We start from the raw sequence: 19693 nt of genomic DNA, 5'->3' as shown, positions 1-19693 counted from the left end.
TTGATTTTAATTTATATTTATGTAATATTAGCATAGAGTATACGTTGTCACGGAAATATGAGGCCTACACGGGCACGGTTTTTTCACACCCGCAATACTTCCCTTACTATTAATTATCGAATTTCGTATAATTGAAACACATCTCCATTTTGATAAAATGGGCCAGCCTACATTAAAATATAAAACCAATATGAAATATGAGGATAATTTTTCTAGTTAATCGAAAAGTTTTAATTTTTGGAGATAAATTATTTCTCAAATGAGTGATTAAATTATCTTTGTTACCGTTTATAAAACGACAGATGTTTAATTCAAACATATTTATTATCTGTTAGTATACAACTGACGCGTATTTATATCGTATGTTATATTACTCTGACATAATTAACCCTCGAAAATTATTGATAATCTTATCATTTCTTGTCTTACGATTTCCATTGAAATAGATACGGAAGAAGTACCCCCACTCAGCCAGGATCCAACGAGATAGGACCTAAATCGAATTATCTCAGTCTGTTAGCAGCACTGGTTCAGGATGTCTCAATTTTTAGGTCTCTCTGTTCTTGTTCTCTTTGTAGTCCAGGTAAGATGGTTAAACATATTTACAAAAAATTGAGGTGTTCGGTCATTAAACATGGTAACTAAAAAGAACTAAGTAGAAACTTTCACAATCTAAAATGTATTTATAAAGACCTAAATGTTCCTTATGTAACCGATCTAGCCCGAACCCGATATTATTCCTTCCATAATAAACTCCCTAACCACCCAAACCCACTAGGTTCTAACCTTGCTTCCTCTTCCATTCCTGAAAAGAAGATGGCCTCGTGACCTTATATTATAAACTGTTTTTAGAGTTCTACTACTGAGTAGTTTCTCTACATCCTGTATCATATCATTATGTCATTATGATCAAATCTACTTGTTGTATTTTTTATACAGTTGTTAATATCAATAAATAAATAAATAAAAAAAATGTATTTAACAAAAATTTCCTAAATGTCCTTTTAAATATATAGTATCAGTCCTGAAGGATCCAGAGAAAATAGAAACTTCAATTCACTACTAATGTCAGTTATCATGTTTTAAAACCGAATGCTTCAATTATGTTTTGATAATGTTTTTATATCGAAGTTAATTCATATTCAATTATATGGATTTTATATGATCATATCCATCTGAAAATGTTACGGTATGGATGGTATGGAAAATTTGATAAAATAAATAAGCAAAATATTTAGCTTTTTACTTTTTTTTATTTTTGGAATTTAAGTGGTTTACAACTTTTTTTTCTAAGTGAAATTGTCGTAGTTTTTACTAGAAAAATATATACTTTTTTAATACAAAGGTTTTCATAAAGTTTATTTGTTAACAGTCTTTGATTTTATTAGTTAATATGGGCACTTGACCGTAAAATAATGGGTAATTTATGCTATAAACGTGTGTAGGGATGGTACAATGACTGTTTTAATCCTTGGGAAAAATGCAAATCAATATTTATTACATAGTTATAATATATATATCAAAATTATAATATTTATTCATTTTGTTTGACTAAACCTGGGGAAAAAAATTGCAACGAACAACATCTGTACATATGTTATTAGGAGCCGTTTTAAGCCAAAAAATTAGTGTTCTCGTGTCAGAAAGAGGTGCCGGTTCGAATCTGGCATGGGTTGGTTAATGTTTATTTCGTGGAAGACCCTCGGAATGAATCTCGACTTTCTATGAGTAGGGAACCACTAGACATGAGTCTAGACCAGGTGTGCACGACCTAAAAGTTTGAAAACAATTTCTCACTTAGTACACTCTTGTAAGAATTGTTATTGTAAATCTCTGATATATTTTAGTTAAATAAAATAAAACCAACTATCAGGATATTACTATTCCGATCCATGGTCATAGATGAATCAGTCATTAACCGCGAATGATGGCCGATAAAGGTCTTGCAAGTGTAGCCGAACCTCAAGATGGTTACCCCAATGTCGACTTCATAAGTCAGACTTAAGGATAACAAAAATTTATCTCAAATCAAAGATGATAACATTCTCAGATAAGGGATAAGATAAGGAAAAAATAAATTTTTAGACTTATAATTAATAAAACATCGAAATTGCCTAGTCTATTTCTGTATAAATGATTATTAAATATCAGTCAATGTACAATAAAAAACCTATCTTTAAAAAAGAAAAAATATAAAATAATTTTGAATGTAATTAGATTAACTCTGAGCTAAAAACAATACCGAGCAATAATCGAACTGCAAATCTATTCATATAATTTCAATTTGAGATTTTTTTTCACCTATTATCGTGGCCAAAAAACTTCCATAACAAAGAGGTCATAAAAAACTACAACAATGGTAAAATTTACTTTAGATAGAAAAGTACTTATTATTTGATTAATGTTCAACAATTAATTTTAAGATATCATTTCTATTTCTTAAACCTGGCTATGAACTAATCTTATTGAAATGCAAATATTGTTGTTGTTTTTTGTTTGTTTTTTATACATAAAGGTATTAAATATATCGAGTCATGGTAAAACTTACAATTCTCTTATATTACTTTTCCAACCGGCTTTATAAAAGAAATAAGAGGTAAAGTGGCGGCCAGGGACAACTATTAGTAGATATTATACAAGTGAATAAGAAAAAGTCAGCATATGGAAAGATTTTAATCTGGAGAAGGTTATATATCCATATTATTGGAGGAGCTGAAAACTCCAGGAGGGTGCCATAATCCTACTCTTAGCAAAAATTACGCTGAGGGGTGGGGATTAGGCCACGCCTCTTGAAGGCAACTTCGATTTAATAGGGATTTCGCACATTAATTTAATTATCTATAATACTATCCATTTAGTCATCGTAAATTTGAAGGGAATAGAAGAGATAGTAAATGTTATTTTCAATAATCTTGTATATCTTTAATGAATGAAAACCATTAAGCAATTATCGAGAAATTCGTGCTTCTTTTTTTATTCTGTTCAGACTCATTTCAATGTGAATATTAAGGATTCCAAAATATTAGGAATCTAATGTTCTAAAAAATTAGGGATGAATACAAAATTGAATTAACTTTTTTTCAATTAATGATTTCTTGGTATAGTCAATACAAGAATAATTTCTTTTAAGGAAAACAGTAAAATACAAACCCACAAATAAATAATTATTTCTGATATACTGAAGAAAGTTATTTTATTTTATACCAGATTGGCCTGGTATGGGCCTTACATGGTTGATATAACCGTTATATTATATATATTTTTTTAAGAATCCAATCCTTACAGTCCAAAATCCTTAATGCTCCTTACTTTGTCACAAATCAAGTCATCCATCAGGACCTCAATATTCCATATGTTGCCGATATGGCCAGAACCAGATACCGTTCCTTCCATAATAAACTTCTCAACCACCCAAAATCCACTTGTTTCTAACCTGGCTTGTCCTTCATTACCAAATAATTTTCCTAGGCGTCTGAAAAGAAGATGGCCTCGAGATCTTCTCCTCTAGAAATGTTATTGGAGTTCTATCAGTGGGTAGATTCTCCACATGTTTTTATCATGTTACTATGTCAGCTACAGCAAATTTACTTGTTGTATAGATGTGTATACAGTTGTAAATATCAATAAATCAATTATTAAAAAAAAAAAAAAATTTGGTTTTAATGTGAATATTGACTAATTAGAAATTGTTGTTTTGACCTGGGCAGAATAGCCTGCATGGAGTTAGAGTTTTTAAATCATTTAGTTCCAAAATTGTATTAAGTGGATTGTCTCTGAGGATGGTCGGACTTTTAAGAAAAATAAAGTGTGTTGAGACTAAAATGGATAGAAATTAAATTATTTATTTTAACAAAATTGACCAGTCCCAAGAAAGTGTTTAAGATTATAAATTATATTATATATAAAAATAATTGACCGTATAATTTCAAATAATGAACAAGATGGTCAAAGTTGCGGTCTAAAGATAAACGAAAATAGTTAACTATTTTTGTTTCTCTTTTGGCCGTAACCTTGACCATCCTTTTAATTATTATTATAGTTTTCATGTTATTTGCAAAATATACTTACAAAAAAAAAAGTCGTTCGCTGAAACAAATGTTACATATTCAGAAACAGGTTGACTAAGCATATTTATTCAATATTTTGAGCTGGAATCGTTCTAAACTTTCTTGAAATATCACTGTATAATTTAAACAATTATACTTATGAATTAGTCAAGTCTTTAGCTCAAAATATTTTAATATAAGACAAATTTGGTGCAGTCACTTTAAGGATCTTGCGCTGGGCTTATTTCGAAACATTTAAGATATTTAGTTGAATAATTTGAGCCATCAATAATAACAATCGGTTGTGCCGTTCATTCAATCGTTAAGTATCCCATGGCATTGTTTCCATTGAATGACATTTTACTCGTACCTAATTCGTGCGGTGTCTCAAAAACGGCTACGTTTTGGGCCTTAAAGCAATGGGCCCAAATTAATTCCGTATGGAAATCAATAAAACGTAATTTGAATTTTGTTAATCCACCGACTTACCTCTACCGGAGTTCTTAAATCTCTCGTATTTTTGAATGAATTTTATTAAAGTTTCGGTAATAATTTAAAAATCGAAATTATTATTTATCACTTCTGCATGAAATTCCATTTCATTTCATACCTCATTCGTTAACCATCTCCCCAGAGAGCCGGAAAAGTTATTTATAATATATATTCGTGTTTTACTGGCTTGTTAATGATAAAAAATGAATTATAACATATTTTTTTAACGTTTCTGTGCTACAGTCGTAGTATTGTTAAAATTAATGCTTAAAAAATTCGAATTAATTAAGCCAAAATTATTCATTAAATGCTTGTTCGATTTCAAAGACTGGAGGTTTGAACTGTTTCATAATCTGACCTGTTTTCAATTCCTGTAATCTACAATGAATATTGCTAACTGTTGAATTACAAACAATAATATTTGCCTCTAATCAGTTAATTGTTCTTAACCTTAACCTCTAGTTAGTAATCAATTCATCTGATGCTTTTAAAATTTTCAATCTTTACTTTTAATATATTTTTATTTTTCCCTACTACAAGAAGTAGGGAAGTTTTGTATTCATGTAGGAAGTGAGCAACTGTTTTGCCAACCCATAGCAATGATAATGTTTGCCTATGCAACACTGACTGACCTTCAATCTCTAGAAAACATTAATAATATCATTATATCTATACTAGAATATATTAGCTGATATAATATCAATAGTTCATATTAAGAAAATCTATCTCTATCTCTCTCTATATAAAAAAGCTATCGATTGTTTGTCCTCGATAGACTTTGCTATTACTGGCCTGATTTAAAATGTTTTTTTTTTCTATATGATTTGTTTTATATTTATTTATTGCTATTTACAACTGTACATTATAATACATTTAGTAAATCTGATCTAAGTTAAATTAGAGTGTTACAGGCGTGTAGAGAAACTACCCATTGGTAGCACTCTAATGACATTTTACATTAGCTGATCTCGTGGCCATCTTCTTTTCAGGCGCCTCGGAGGATTGTCTGGAATGGAAGAGAATGCAAGATTAGAAACAAGATTAGGGGGTTTGAGTGGTTAGAGAGTTTATAATGAAAAGAGTGATATCTGGTTCGATCTAGCCCGGTTACATAGGGAACATTAAGGTCTTTATGTATGATTTTATTTGTGACAAAGTAAGGAGCATTGAGGATTTTGGATTGTAAGGATTGAATACGAGAGGAATTCGAAGGTTTAGTGGAGCCCCAAAGCTCAACTCCATATGTCCAGATTGGCCTTATTACAGTCATGTAGATCAGTCTTTTGTAATGTGGTGGAAGTTTAGACCGTTTGTCTAGTAAGTGCTGTAATAGAAAAAAAGTTATGAACAGAATTAAGCGTTTTTTTTAGATAAAAGAAAATCATATTCGTTTTCAGGGTTGTTCCAAAGTATTAAATCCCATTTTCGGAAGAAATTAAAAATCATTCATTATTCGCCTCGATTCACTCCGAGAATTTTTTTTTCCTCTGGCGACTATTTTTCACACAATTTTTAATAACTCCACTCCCTTTTTTCCGATTGTCACGTTAATAGAACCGTTTGCAAGCTGAATGTCAGCTCTTATAGCAGAAATCGACAAAAGTTATATTTGATGTTTCTTTTAGGGCAAAATGTTGGTTTCAAATGAGGGGAAAAATCTCATGTTTTATTTTATAACCCCTGTTCTAATTTGTTTAATTACACCTGCTTTATGCCTTTTGGTGAAATTTTTAGAGCCCTAAAGAACTGCCAAGTTTGGTGTAGATCGGTAAAGTATTGAATTTATTTTTATAGTTTATAGAGTTATGAAATTTATTATTTATAGAGTAGTATTGAAGTTATTTTTAAAATTACGAGGCACAGAGAGAGTTTTTATTTAAAAACTTTCTATATTTTCGGTATTATATACTTGAAAATATCTTCGATTGTATAATAGCCTCAAATAAACAGAAAAAATCACATAAATCAGACCAGTAAAAAATCGTTTAACACACTTTAATTGGACAGTAGAATATTTTCAATATAGTAATAATATTGAAGCAAAGAGAGGGTTATTTAAAAAAAAAATAAAAAAATAACAATTGATGTATCTCTTTGATTGAGGAGTATGAAAAAAATAAAGATTCTATTAAACGATAATTCACAAAAAATTCTAAAAACATAATATGGCTTAGGGTAAATTGTTATGTTAAATAAATAATTCATGTGGATATATATGTGTATATAATTATACATATGTATTTTTATAAATAGCTGGTGTAAAGTTGACTTGTTCTCGCCTCAGCTCCTAATCAGGCTGCTCCCATTATCGCTGCTGATTGGTTAATGCCGCTTACGAAACATCCGCTACGATCATCTGTTGTTCTACACTATCGGTCATCAGATTGTTTATCCCCCTTGGAATTCCAAGTCCAAGGTTTTTCAAATAAAAAAAAAAAAAATAATATGAGGTTTTGAAAGTATCATTGGTGATTTTATCTGTCAAGGATAGACAAATTCAGTTACTTTCACAGTGATTTCCTCTTCTTCTTCTTCGATCTTCCCATTTAAATTGGCAAGTCTGGGAATGAAAAACCACATTCAGTGGTACTCCTGAGATCTTCCAGGTCGGCGTAGAGCTTGGACACCAAGTCAGTAGATTGAGGCCATCTCTTCTTCCGTTTTTTCTCTATTAACACACATATTTGGAGAATGTGCTCAGTTGTCTGTTTTTTTTTTCAAGTAAATTTGTTGTAAGTGATATTATGACATGATACAAAATGTGGAGAATCTACCCATTGATAGAACTCCAAAAACACTTCTAAAGGAAAAGATCTCGAGGCCATCTTCTTTTCAGACGCCTAGGAGGATTATTAGGTAGTGAAGGAGAAGCCAGGTTAGAAACGAGTTGGTTTGGGTGGTTGGGATGTTTATTATGAAAAGATTGGTATCTGGTTCTAGCCAAATCGGCAATATAGGGGACATTGAGGTCTTGATGGATGATTTGATTTGTGACAAAGTAAGGAGCATTAAGGATTTACGAAGGATTTTGGACTGTAAGGATTGGATTCGAGAGGAATTAGATGGTTTAGTGGAGCCCCATAGCTCAATTCCGTATGTCCAGATAGGCCTTATAATAGTCATGTAGATCAGTCTTTTGTAATGGATTGGAAGTTTGGACCGTATGTCTAGTAAATGTTGTAATAGTTGGAATCGACGAGCAGTTTCCTGTCTTATCAGTCTTGTATGAGGATTCCATGTCGGTCGCTTGTCCAGATTTAGTCCTAAGTAATGGATCTGCTCACCAGGAATAAGTGGGGTATTATTAAAAGATACTGTGGGGCAAGACGAAGGTTAAATGTGATTTGGTGGGATTTATTTTTATCCTCCAGAGCTAGGACCTATTTTAAATTTTTTTATGAAGTTGAGCGTTGAGCCGGTTATGTCCAGTTCCTAAGCGAAATATCAGGACTTGCTCTTTTCCGTAAATTTGGTAATATGGATCCTGGGGTTTGAAGTCCGGATGCTGATCATTCCACCTCTGCTGGATCGACGCTTTGTTTATGGTTTTAACTTCCTCCAGTCTCTCTGTGTTAGTGATTTGAGGCAATTTGGAACCTTCTTTCGCTGGCATATCAGCCAGTTCATTTCCCAGTATTCCACAGTGTTCAGGTTTCCACTGCAGGGTTATATTGTCGTAGATGGTTGTAGCACTTTAGGTTAAAAAGAACTGAAGCAAACCACTGCTTTAGCTCTTTTCTCTCACAGTGATTTTGATCGTTTCTTCACTCAATAACAATTCATCCGATAAATATCTGATTAGGAACGAGGAAGTTCATGCACTGATTCTAGATGTTACTTTTACTCTCGTTACTGATTAACTGATCAGTAATTCAGGATAAGAACGGTTACTAAGACAAGTGATGTACTTGGATTAATTAATCCCCCTCTTTTTTTTTTTTTTTTTTTACCTGTCTACTTCCAGTTTTACATGATTTTCCAAAACTGATTAAATGAAGTTCTGCCTTCTATTAGAAACTCCCTAACCACTCAACCCCCCTAGTTTCTAACCTTGCATCCTCTTCCATTCTTGACAATACTCCGAGGCGCCTGAAAAGAAGATGGCCACGAGACCAGCTAATGTAAAATGTCATTAGAGTGCTACCAATGGGTAGTTGCTCTACACGCCTGTAACACTCCATTTTAACTAAGATCATATTTACTAAATGTATTATGTAATATACAGTTGTAAATTTACAATAAAGATATTAAAAAAAAAAATCGAGGTTCTGTTCTTTTTTATATAATGCATTGAGTTAGAGCTTTTATTATAAGTAAAACGTAAAGTAAAGTAAAGAAGATCTTAAAAGTGTTTGCTTTATTTTTTAATAATTTTTTTTTTTTCATTTCGTGGAACCATCAGGAAACGAAAGTCGAACCGGCGCACAGAGGGGAATTTGACTCGAAAAGCTGGCCATAACTATTTATAGAGTCCTCTACATGTCTTAAATGAATTTTAATAGTATTTATGATAAATATAATATTATTTAACATAGTTTCAAGAACATAAATACTCAAAATAATGGAATACTTAACATTTGTAACATAAATAAGTATATTGGAAGTTATTTGATAGTTGACCGTATAAAGTAGATTGGAAGAAGATAGTCCAGGTGGCGGTCAATAAAGGTATCAAAATAGCAACAAAAAACTATTTATTGTTAACCAACGTTTCGCCCCAATTTGCATAGCTTCGTCAGGGCTGTTAAGAATGATAAGAAAACAATAAATAGTTTTTTGTTACTATTTTAAAACCTTTATTGACCGCCAATCGGGCTATCTTCCTCCAATAAATATGTATATATTCTCACCATACTATAGGAAACATTGAACATTTAAATTTATTTAAGAAAATATTAGAAATATTAGCTAGACTTCAAAAATATTAGATTTAATTCTTAATTTAAAACAAATTTGATCCTTTTTTTTCTCTCAACTTTATTCTTTACAACTTTTCCAACGTTTCGACCCTCAGGTCATTCTCAAGGATACCTTCATATTGATGTAATTTTCTTTTTCCAAATATTAAAAATGCAGGCTAATTGCCTTTGTCCCATATAACTTTTTCTATATATATATTTTTTTTCTTTTTAGATTTAAATCTAAAAAAAAAGATTATATAGAAAAAGTTATATGGGACAAAGGCAATTAGCCTGCATTTTTAATATTTGAAAAAAGAAAATGACATCAATATGAAGATATTCTTGAGAATGGCCTGAGGGTCAAAACGTTGGAAAAGATGTAAAGAATAAAGTTGAGAGAAAAAAAGGATCAAATTTGTTTTAAATTAAGAATAAACTAAACCACTCTCAAACAAGAATATATAAAATAATTTATCGAAAATTAGATTTAATGTAATAAAAACTAATCCTGCATGGTCAGAATTAGATATATTATATTTTATCAAATATATAATATGAATTGTAAATAACTTCCTCACCTGATGAATATAAATACCATTTTCGTCTAAAGTTTCTTCATCTCCTTCTTTGGGATTACTTTAATTTAATCACTATCGGTCGCAATTTTTTAATGACTGATCGACGTCAAAAAAAAAATTCCTACTTCTATTTCAGTCGTTATTCCCATGGCCTTTTTTTAGGACGTAAACTATTATACTTATCCTAAATATTTTCTTTTATTCTCCTATATCTCATTTCGGAGTATAGAGTGGCACAGAGGTAAGGCATAGGTAAGTAACATAGGTTCGAATCCGGTTGTGGTAAATAATTATTTATTCTAACCCTGTTGGGGCCCTCCTGGGATTTTAAATCTTCTAACCTCGATTGGGGAAACATCTAGCGGTTGAATATGGTCTTAGAAAAATTACCTCCTTGTATAACCTTCGTTCTATAAACGGTTATTTCTTACAAAGTACTGATCCCATGTCCCTTAATGGGTCGTAGGGGTTTATTTTATTATGTTCTATTTTTCTTCATTTACAAGGCTCTGAATTTAAGAAAATTTACTTTTGGTCAGGCTACTAAAGGCAACGCCTAAACTCCCTCGGTCCTGCATCATGTTATCTAAACCCTGAAAATAGTGGATAAGATCTTTATCTCTAAATCTTTATATAGTGTAGGTAGTTCGTTATCAGTATATACAGATATTTTTGGTGATTGATGCTGATGCCAAATTACTGTTATTAATCAATATTTTTCCCTTATCATCAAATGACCAAGATGTTTGTGTATAAGATCTCTGATCATTCGCCATTCAAAGGAAAAAACAAAACAAAAAAAGGTAATTTGAGTACCAAGATTCATCGTTTGATGACCTGTGACTAGAGTTTATACAAAAACCGACATTTTAGAAAACCGGGGTTCGAATAGTAATTTTTCTAGAAAACCGGTTTCGAATTTTTATAAAAAAAAAATTTCTCGAATATTGTGTAATTCGAACAAAAAATTTTAACGGAATATTTAGAGTGATTAAAAGCAGTTTTTGACTGAAATTATTTACTTTCAATTTTATTGATAGTAAATTTTTTTTTATGCAATTTAGTAGAACAAAGAAATAATAGTTGACCAGGATTGTTGTTTATGCATAATTTTCACGTATAAGGATGTAAATATTTTTATAATAGTGAAACGAGTTATTCAGCAAAGGGTTCGAATAAATAAAAACAATATATTTTCATATTTTTATAATAACCATATTATTTTTTTAAAAAGCAATGTTATTAGATACAGATGGATACTTATTAAAAACAATTAGAAAATATATAACTGTGTATTATATAATTTAAATTATAATCAAAGTCGAAAGACCAGAGTAAATAAAGTTTATGCATACACACTTATTAAAATCAATTTTAGTTTTAAAGAAAATTAAGCAAATGACCGAGTATTTTCTATTCCGGGCAATTTTAACACAAATTTAAATATTCTAAAACCGACAAACCCTACCTGTGACTTTAGTGTAACATGCAAGCCAATCGTACTTAAATTAATTTTTATTTCTTTATCCTATAAATTATCATAAACTGAACTTCTCTACATCGAATAATGAAGTCAATACAAAACATTGATGACAAGCTCATTATTTATTTAAAATAGTAATTAACGTAGAACAATAACATCTTAACAAGAACGTGACCAACCATCGTAACTGGAAATGTCCTGTAGAGCTGCCTGTTTAAAGTCACAGTTGTCTTATTCATAGAGGGTCCTGCTAAGAGAGATCGAAAAGTACCATTTTTTATTTATTGAAATGAAAATGATAATCAAAAATGATATTTTATGTTTTTGTCTACATGTACTTTTATTTTTTCATTATAGTCTGATGGTTGGTCACGTTCATGTGAAGGGGGGTCTCACATGAACGTGACCAACCATCGTAACTGAAAATGTCCTGTAGAGCTGCCTGTTTCTTGTTTCAACCTTTATACACCACAAAGCAATATAAAATACTTTTTAACCTATAAAACCTGGATCTTGAGGGACTTTTTGTCACTTAAAGAACCTTTTCATTTAACCAATTTTCCAAATAAGCAGGTTTAAAATCACAGTTGTGTTATTCATAGAGGGTCCTGCTAAGAGAGGTCGAAAAGTACCATTTTTTATTTATTGAAATGAAAATGATATTTTATGTTTTTATATACATGTACTTTTATTTTTTTCATAATTACGAGAGATAGTTGACCGTGGATGATAAATGAGGAGAAGATGTCATGAGGAGAGAGAACATCTCCTCTTTTATTTTTTTCATTACAGTCTGTTGGGCGACCCCCTTCACACTCCCCAGTTTGCGGTACACGTCTAGTCTAAGTAAAATCGTTTTTTTTTGTGGCACTATTTTTGGATTTGGAAATATTAAAGCAAATCAGCAACTAAGCATTAAGAATTAAAGCAGCAATTAAAATAATTATGGCCGGTTCTCATAGTTTTGATGAAAACATTTTTTTTCCTACTTGTTTTGACAGTTACTGTATTCAATACTACATCTAGAAAGCGCGGATTATTTCATTAGTACTCTCATTATATAATAGTTTTTTCACGTTACTAAAAATATTTTCATATTGGCTATGTGCCTTTTAGAAAATAAACTCCTCGGCCCTTTTAAAATAATTGAATAACGAAAAAATATTCCCAAAATATTTAATGATATTATAATTATATTGTTTTCCAGGGCTATGGCTTGCAGGACCCCAACCCTAGTAAGGTGGCAGAATACAAAGGCCTTGTAGCTGAATGGGCCGAAACGGCCAAGAGGATCATAAGGTCCTTGGAGAGCCGCCCCCAGGAAGAAGCCGAAGAAGTTTCCTCCCAACTTCGTGAAGGAATGGAGGAAGGAAGAAGGCAGAAGAGGAGCCCTCAAGATCTCCAGAATGTGCTCCAGGGCTTCAATGATGGCCTGAAGCAGCTCATGGCCAACGTTACCTCCTCTTCCATCTACCAGGAAGTGAGTATTCAGATGTAAAAATATAGTTTTATTATATAGTTCTATATGAAAATATAGAAAAAGAAAAATATTGTTCAAAGTAAACCACAACGGTTTCTATTCATCCTTCTTCTCTCAGTTCGCTGGTGTTCCTCAAGGTAGTATCGTCGGTCCCATTCATCACACAGTCTCTATACTTGATATCCCAACCAATCCTAATATTATTCTCTCCACATATGCCGATGACACATGTGTGCTCGTAGTTCATAATTACCCTTTAGTTGCATTCTAAACTCTTCAATCCCATATTGCAGTTCTTGAAGAATAGTGTCAAAATTGGAGGATTAAAATAAATCCCATCAATTCACTTTTATTCTTCGTCGTAAACCTACCGACTGTCCTACACTATCCTTCAATAATGCTGCTCTTACTCCTGTAGAACAGATCCACTATCTTGGACTACATCTGGACAAACGACTTGGAATTCTCTCACTATTGGAAAGATAGGAAACTGGACGTCGATTCCTTCTATTACAGTTTAGGCCATTTGTGTGCACTTTCTAGACAAAAGGTCTATCTGGAACTACGGATTTGATATTTGGGGCCCCACTAAACCTTCGAATTCCTCTCGTGTCCAATTTATTACAATGAAAGATTCTTCGTAAAGTACTCAGTGCTCCTTACTTTGTCTCAAATAAAATCATACATAAAGACCTTAATGTTCCATATGCAACCGATGTAGCACGAACCAGATAATTTCCATTGTAACCTCCCTAACCACCCAAACCCAATAGTTTCTAACCTTGTCTCCTCTTCTATTCCTGATGAACCTCTGAGGTGCCTGATTTGTTTCATGATAGCCTCGATACCTTCTAATGTAGAAATGTGAGTGCTACCAATGGGTAGTTTCTCTACATGCGTGTACCACATCTATATCATCTTATATAATATAGATTAGATATATTTTTTACGTAAGAATAGTTGTAACTGTCAATAAATAAAAATATTTCTTCTGAATACATATGTTATATAAGATCAATACGCAATTGTCCGATTAGATTTAGTATACTATGTGTGTATAGAAACCCAATGTTTTTGGGAATAAAGTGTTTCTCTCTTAGTAAATTTACTTTAACCTATATTTTGGTGACTACAGCGTCGTAAATTTCTCACGTAAAATTATTAGTAATAAAAAATATATCTGTGCATCAGGCGCATGAAGTTGTCATTGGCCTACTCAACAGACACAATTTATTTTTCTCTGTCTTTTGCTTGTGTAAAAGATATCCTCAGTTGCCGAAGATCCTTCCCTTCGGCCTACAACAATACAGCCCACCATCCCGGACATTCAGTACGATCCTCTTATTACTCTTTCATCGCTTTTATCATTACATGACCATTTTATTGTTCATATTTTAGTTTATTTTTTTATGTTCTACCATTGTCAAAGCTAAGCAGCGATGTTTTTATCATTTTGTTAGAAATGTATCATGCACCACCATCCTAATATTTCTTTATTTAATTAGTTCTCATCACATAATTCAATAAATTTGTATTGCTAATTTTATAAATGTTTTTATGGTTCATTTCTTCAATTCATAATTTTATCTGTTCTAGATGGAGAAGCTTGGTGAAAACCTTAATTCGAAAGGAAAGGAACTGTATGGGCAATTTCAAGAGCAAGTCAAAAATCTACAGAACAAGGCTTCATCATCATCATCAACATCATCTTCATCCAAATAATTTTTAACATCTTAATTTCATTTTGTAAAACATCACAAATAGTTTTTGAATGTTTTATTACTCTGGTTTTTATGTAAATAATTAAATTTGTGTTAAGTTTTTAAGTGCTGTTCAATTGCTTTTCCTTACCTATAACCTTTTTTGGATTTAGAAATATTTTCTCTTAAGACAAATAAAGGATTTTTCAGTTGAGAGAGGTTGGTCAAAAACCTTCGAAATCAATAATTAAATCCTATTTCGGATAGTATATTCTAAAATTCTACTAATTATGAGAGATAGTTGACCGTGGATGATGAATGAGGAGATGGTTGGGGGTGCGGTCAATGAAAAACACAAATAAGTACGATTAACTTATTTTAATGTGCCAACGCTTCGGCTAGAGTTTCTAGCCTTCTTCAGGGCTAAAAATAGAACAAGATAACAACCACAGTAAGTATAGAAAAATAAAAAGGAAGTATAAACAAAATAATTTTACAAAATAGAATTAATAAAATGAAGTGATGAGAGAAGCGGGAAATTAAATAAAATTTAATATAAATGAAATAAAATGTATACATAGGTAATTGAAAAAGTGGGCAAAATAACATAATTAAGGAAATGAAATAAAAAAAAAATAATTAAAAAAATAAAGTTATACAATGCAAAGAAGTATGAACACATTGGTTATTATTAATTTAAAATTAAAATATGAAAAGAAAATGAAAATTGAGAGGATGAAAATATATGTAACAATAATAGATGATAAAGAGGCAAATTATAAGTATAGTGTACAAAACTTGTAACGCGGGTAAGGAAAATGGATAAAAGTGGAGAAAATAAGGGGAAAGAGTAAAATAAAGAAAGGGGAAAGAAAATAAAAACGAACCTGTTAGCTGGAAGATCAAACGTCTAATGGAAAAACAGCGCTAATGGCGGTCAAACCCAGAATTAAAAAGCCGTTACAACAATGACTGTTTTTTATAAAGAAAACGTTACGGGAGGGTGAAAATAAAAAATAAAAAGTAGAAAAATTTTTAGAAGAAGAAAGCGTGTGAGAGGAACTGGAATAATGAGAGGAACACCAATTCTACTAATTGGTGAAAATATATTTTTTCAAATCTTGTTTATTAATTTAAAATAGTTAATGGAATTAGGTCGAATCGATATTGGACTATTTTTATGCACTTCTCAGTACAATATTTTCACTTTAGTGATCGATAAATTGAAACTAATAAATATAATGTATATTTGAATTGTTTAATTTAGATATTCGCCAGGATTAAATCTTGGGGGATATTACCCAAATTAATTTTTATTCGATAGGGTTTGAATTAAGTGGCCTGTATTTTATATATTAAAAAAAATGAAGAATGGTAATATAGGGAGATAAGCCTCTATTATTGATTGAATTATGACACTTGGTTATCTGGTGATTTGTTCATTAGGATTAGTTGAATCAATTTTGATTATTGGATTGCATGATAATATATAAAATAATAGATGTTGAAGATTATTTGAAAGTTGTTCTGTGAATTTTCTTTATCAAGAAGACTTATTAATCGATGATGTCCTCTTCCCTCTTTCATCCTGCTTTCTGTCCCTTTGCCTGAGTGGGGCGTAGTTCATTTACTCATGGTGCATAGTGGATCTCAGCTAAGTTATGATGTGGCTCTTGAGATGGTTTTCACACTTCTCTTTGTTGTAGAGACCAAAATGGCTACCCAAGCCTACTGCTTCATATAGCTGCCTCTAGAATCTTAAATTTCTCATATAGAATCTTGAATTTCTATTGAAATGTGAGGGGGGAGGAGCTTTCCACAAACGATAATAAATATAAAATACAATATGTACTAGATTATTAAATTAATATCTAATATAATTTCTATGAATTTTTATCTTCTACCATATTCTGCTGAAAAGATCATGCTGGTATTTAAATTTATTTTATTTTGCTTGTTTAAATGATGAAAATAACGACTAACCTGGAATCCTCACACAAGACTGAAAAGACGGTCCAAACTTCCAATTCATTACAAAAGACTGATTTACATGACAATTATAAGGCCTGGACATACGGCGTTGAGCTCTGGGGCTCCACTAAACCTTCGAATTCCTCTCGTATCCAATCCTTACAATCCAAAATCCTTCGTAAAATCCTAAATGCTCCCTACTTTGTCACAAATAAAATCATCCACCAAGACCTTAATGTTCCATTAGTAACCGATCTAGCCCGAACCAGATATCAATCCTGCCATTACAAACTCCCTAAACACTCAAACCCATTAATTTCTAATCTTGCTTCCTCTTTTATTCCGGACAATCCTCCGAGGCGTCTGAAAAGAAGATGGCCTGTAGATCTTATATTGTAAAAATGTTTTTAGAGTGCTACCATTGGGTAGTTTCTCTACTTGTACCTTACCATTATGATTTCCTCAAATTTACCTGATGTATTTATGTACAGTTTTAAACATCAATAAATAAATTTAAAAAAAAGATGATGAAAATAATTTAAATCGAAGTTAGTAGCCAACACATACATTAGGTCTACTATGTTAGTCTCTCTGGAACACACAACCCTATCGATCTAGGAGGAAGGAGTATAATGGAGAGAGTAATCTCGCAGGGAAAGTGGAGCCAAAAAGGTGGGCTTATGGAACAGGGGCGTGGCCGAGGATTATGGGTAAAGTACTAGCCAATCACTGGTCATTTGTTTCACTTTAGATTACATTGGCGGATATTCCTATTAATCTCAACGTAAACCTTTCCACAGTGGTTATTATTTAGGTTATGCGACGCTCCTGGTGAATGAAGGAGTATAATGGTGGGAATACGCATCTAGGGTGATTGGTGCCAGAAGCCGTGGCCTATTTCTTTAGTAGGTATGGCATCCGGTATGCTATATTTGACAATTGACAGTCAAGTTGCTGTCGCACCCTGTTTCCAGAAAAGGCTAGGAAGGGTGTTAAAAAACAAATTACTCAAAGTGTGCTCACATTTTGTTGTTGATATTGGTTTTTTGAATTAATTTTAATTCTTTGTCACTTTTTTGTTATAAAAATATATTGAAAATAATGTTTTTTTTTTTAATAAACATCCTTTTCCATTATATCAAATGGATAAAGCTCTAGACCCTGGTTATATGGTGGTTCTAGTGCCTGGTCGACCTGATATAATCGAAGATGGTTATTCAACGTGGCGTGATGCCGCTCTATGCCTTCTCAACTCTTGGGAAGTCTTGGTGTGTTGTGATTCCATATTACGTCATGGTCCTTCATTTCTTTTCTAATCATGGCATTTTCAAATTCTCTGCCAGAATCAGATGAGATACGCTCCAGAACTTCGTAGAATTGAAACCACAAGCGGAGAGCTGCCAATACTGCTTCCGAAGACCTGTCCTGCACCTGAAGCGCCAATGCCACTTTACTGCAGAATTCAATAATGGTCACCCATTTGGTGTGGATAGTGAAGGAAGGAGTATAATGGAGGAAATACGTACATAGGGTGCCAGAAAGCGTGGCCTATTCCTTTAGCATGGCATCCGGTTAGCCATATTTGACATTTGACAGTTGACAGTTGAGTGTTGCTGTCACACTCTGTATGCCAGAAAAGGCTAGGCAGGGTATTTGTAAAAAAAATAGTAATACATAAGTTACTTAAAGCGTACCCACATTTTGTTTTTGATTTTGTTTTTTTTCAATTACTATTATTTCTCAGTCACTTTTTTGTTGTAAACATTAAATATTCTTAAAAAAAAAAAAAAATCTTTACTGTTTTTTACTGGGGAGCGTGGTAGCCATGGGTCAACGCTCGTGGCTACTTACTCCAAGAACCCGAGTTCGGCTGTGTAGGAAATTGTTTTTGTTACACTGTAACCTCTAGTCAATTCCTGGGGTCCACCCAGCCTCCTTAATTGGGTACCCTAGTTGGGTAAAAATCTGGCAGTCGAGCGTGATTCTGACCAAATCACCATATTGCACAACCGTTGGTCTAGTACAGCACTTCCGTATAAAATAATGAACCCCTGATTCTTCATGGGTTGTAGCGGTACAGATTTGAATTTTAATTTTTACTGCTTTTTACTTATTTCTTTAATAGACATCATTCTCCATTATATCAGAAACAATTATTTATTTGTTTTAAACTTTATATTTTAACATTTTCCTTAAATGAAATTAAATTTTTATTAACTATTTCTAGAAAACATTAATTGAAAAATTGACCAAGTTAAATCAATTTTTAATTCACTTCTTACTTTTTAGAAAAGTATATATATTCACCTTGAAAAGATTCGGAACAGAACAGAGAAAGAAGCACAATTTTCTTGTCACCATCCACTGGATACCTTGTTTGTTTCTTTTTTAGTTTTTTTTTTCTTTTTCTTTTTCGGCCAAGACTCCCATCCTATTGGAGTCCTATACTGCCAAACCATGGTTGGGGGTCAAAGTTCTTCATTTTTTGGGACCGCCACTCAATGAAAAAAGTCGACGTCCCAGGCCGGATTCGAACCGGCACCGCCAATAGACATCAAATTGGTAAGATTGTGTCTTAACCACTGAACTATGGGCGGCCCCTTTTTTAGTTTATTAATATATTTATTGTTTGTATTTTTGATTGGCAATAAGTGCCAAACGTGTGAATCCCACTTTAGGTTCTAGGAAAGTAGAGAATAAATGAATCACATCACTATTTTGTTGATTTTATTTATTTGCCCTCTCTAGATATGTATATATTTTTAATTCTAATAGCAACAATATATCCTATAAAAGCTATTCACTTCTTCTTGGTATCTAAAACCTTATGTTTGCAAAAAATCTGGGTTTATATATACTGCTTGATCAGTTTCCCAAATTTAAGATTCAATTTAAAATGTTTTTTTCAGACAGTACACTACATCTTTACTTCACGTACAATTGACTATGTGCATGCTTCCTTGATCAATATTTAATGTTAGTCGACAATAAGGCACTCAGGTAGCAGTAGGATGCATTGATGACCTGTTGGAAAAATGTATT

The 19693-nt window shown here is 32.1% G+C and overlaps 2 protein-coding genes across 4 annotated transcripts in view; one reads left to right on the top strand and one right to left on the bottom strand.

Moving 5' to 3' along the window:
* The first annotated feature begins 428 nt into the window (after positions 1-428).
* Positions 429-14806, top strand: LOC106686234 (uncharacterized). Its single transcript, XM_014429419.2, has 3 exons — positions 429-583; positions 12708-12980; positions 14577-14806. Exons 1-3 carry the CDS (start codon positions 536-538, stop codon positions 14700-14702), a joined length of 447 nt encoding a protein of 148 aa, XP_014284905.1. The 5' UTR covers positions 429-535; the 3' UTR covers positions 14703-14806.
* A 4570-nt stretch (positions 14807-19376) lies between these two features.
* LOC106686225 (uncharacterized) overlaps positions 19377-19693 on the bottom strand; it is a 25021-nt gene continuing 24704 nt past the window's right edge. For all 3 annotated transcript variants that reach the window (XM_067046971.1, XM_067046972.1, XM_014429404.3), the window contains one exon: positions 19377-19675. In XM_067046971.1, the coding sequence (XP_066903072.1) occupies positions 19616-19675 (60 nt within the window). In that variant the 3' untranslated portion in view covers positions 19377-19615. The remainder of the gene's footprint in view (positions 19676-19693) is intronic.

This window comes from Halyomorpha halys, unplaced genomic scaffold, assembly GCF_000696795.3.
Source record: "Halyomorpha halys isolate HHAL.00 unplaced genomic scaffold, Hhal_1.1 Scaffold799.1, whole genome shotgun sequence".
Lineage (NCBI taxonomy): Eukaryota > Metazoa > Arthropoda > Insecta > Hemiptera > Pentatomidae > Halyomorpha > Halyomorpha halys.
The sequence above is the reverse complement of the archived record's forward strand: the minus strand, read 5'-3'. Positions and strand labels throughout refer to the sequence as shown.

Excerpts from the sequence above, each read along its gene's own strand:
- LOC106686234 (XM_014429419.2), top strand. The coding sequence starts at position 536 with ATGTCTCAATTTTTAGGTCTCTCTGTTCTTGTTCTCTTTGTAGTCCAG. Across the intron at positions 584-12,707 it reads TTGTTCTCTTTGTAGTCCAG|GGCTATGGCTTGCAGGACCC; the intron begins GTAAGATGGTTA and ends ATTGTTTTCCAG. Across the intron at positions 12,981-14,576 it reads CCTCTTCCATCTACCAGGAA|ATGGAGAAGCTTGGTGAAAA; the intron begins GTGAGTATTCAG and ends TATCTGTTCTAG.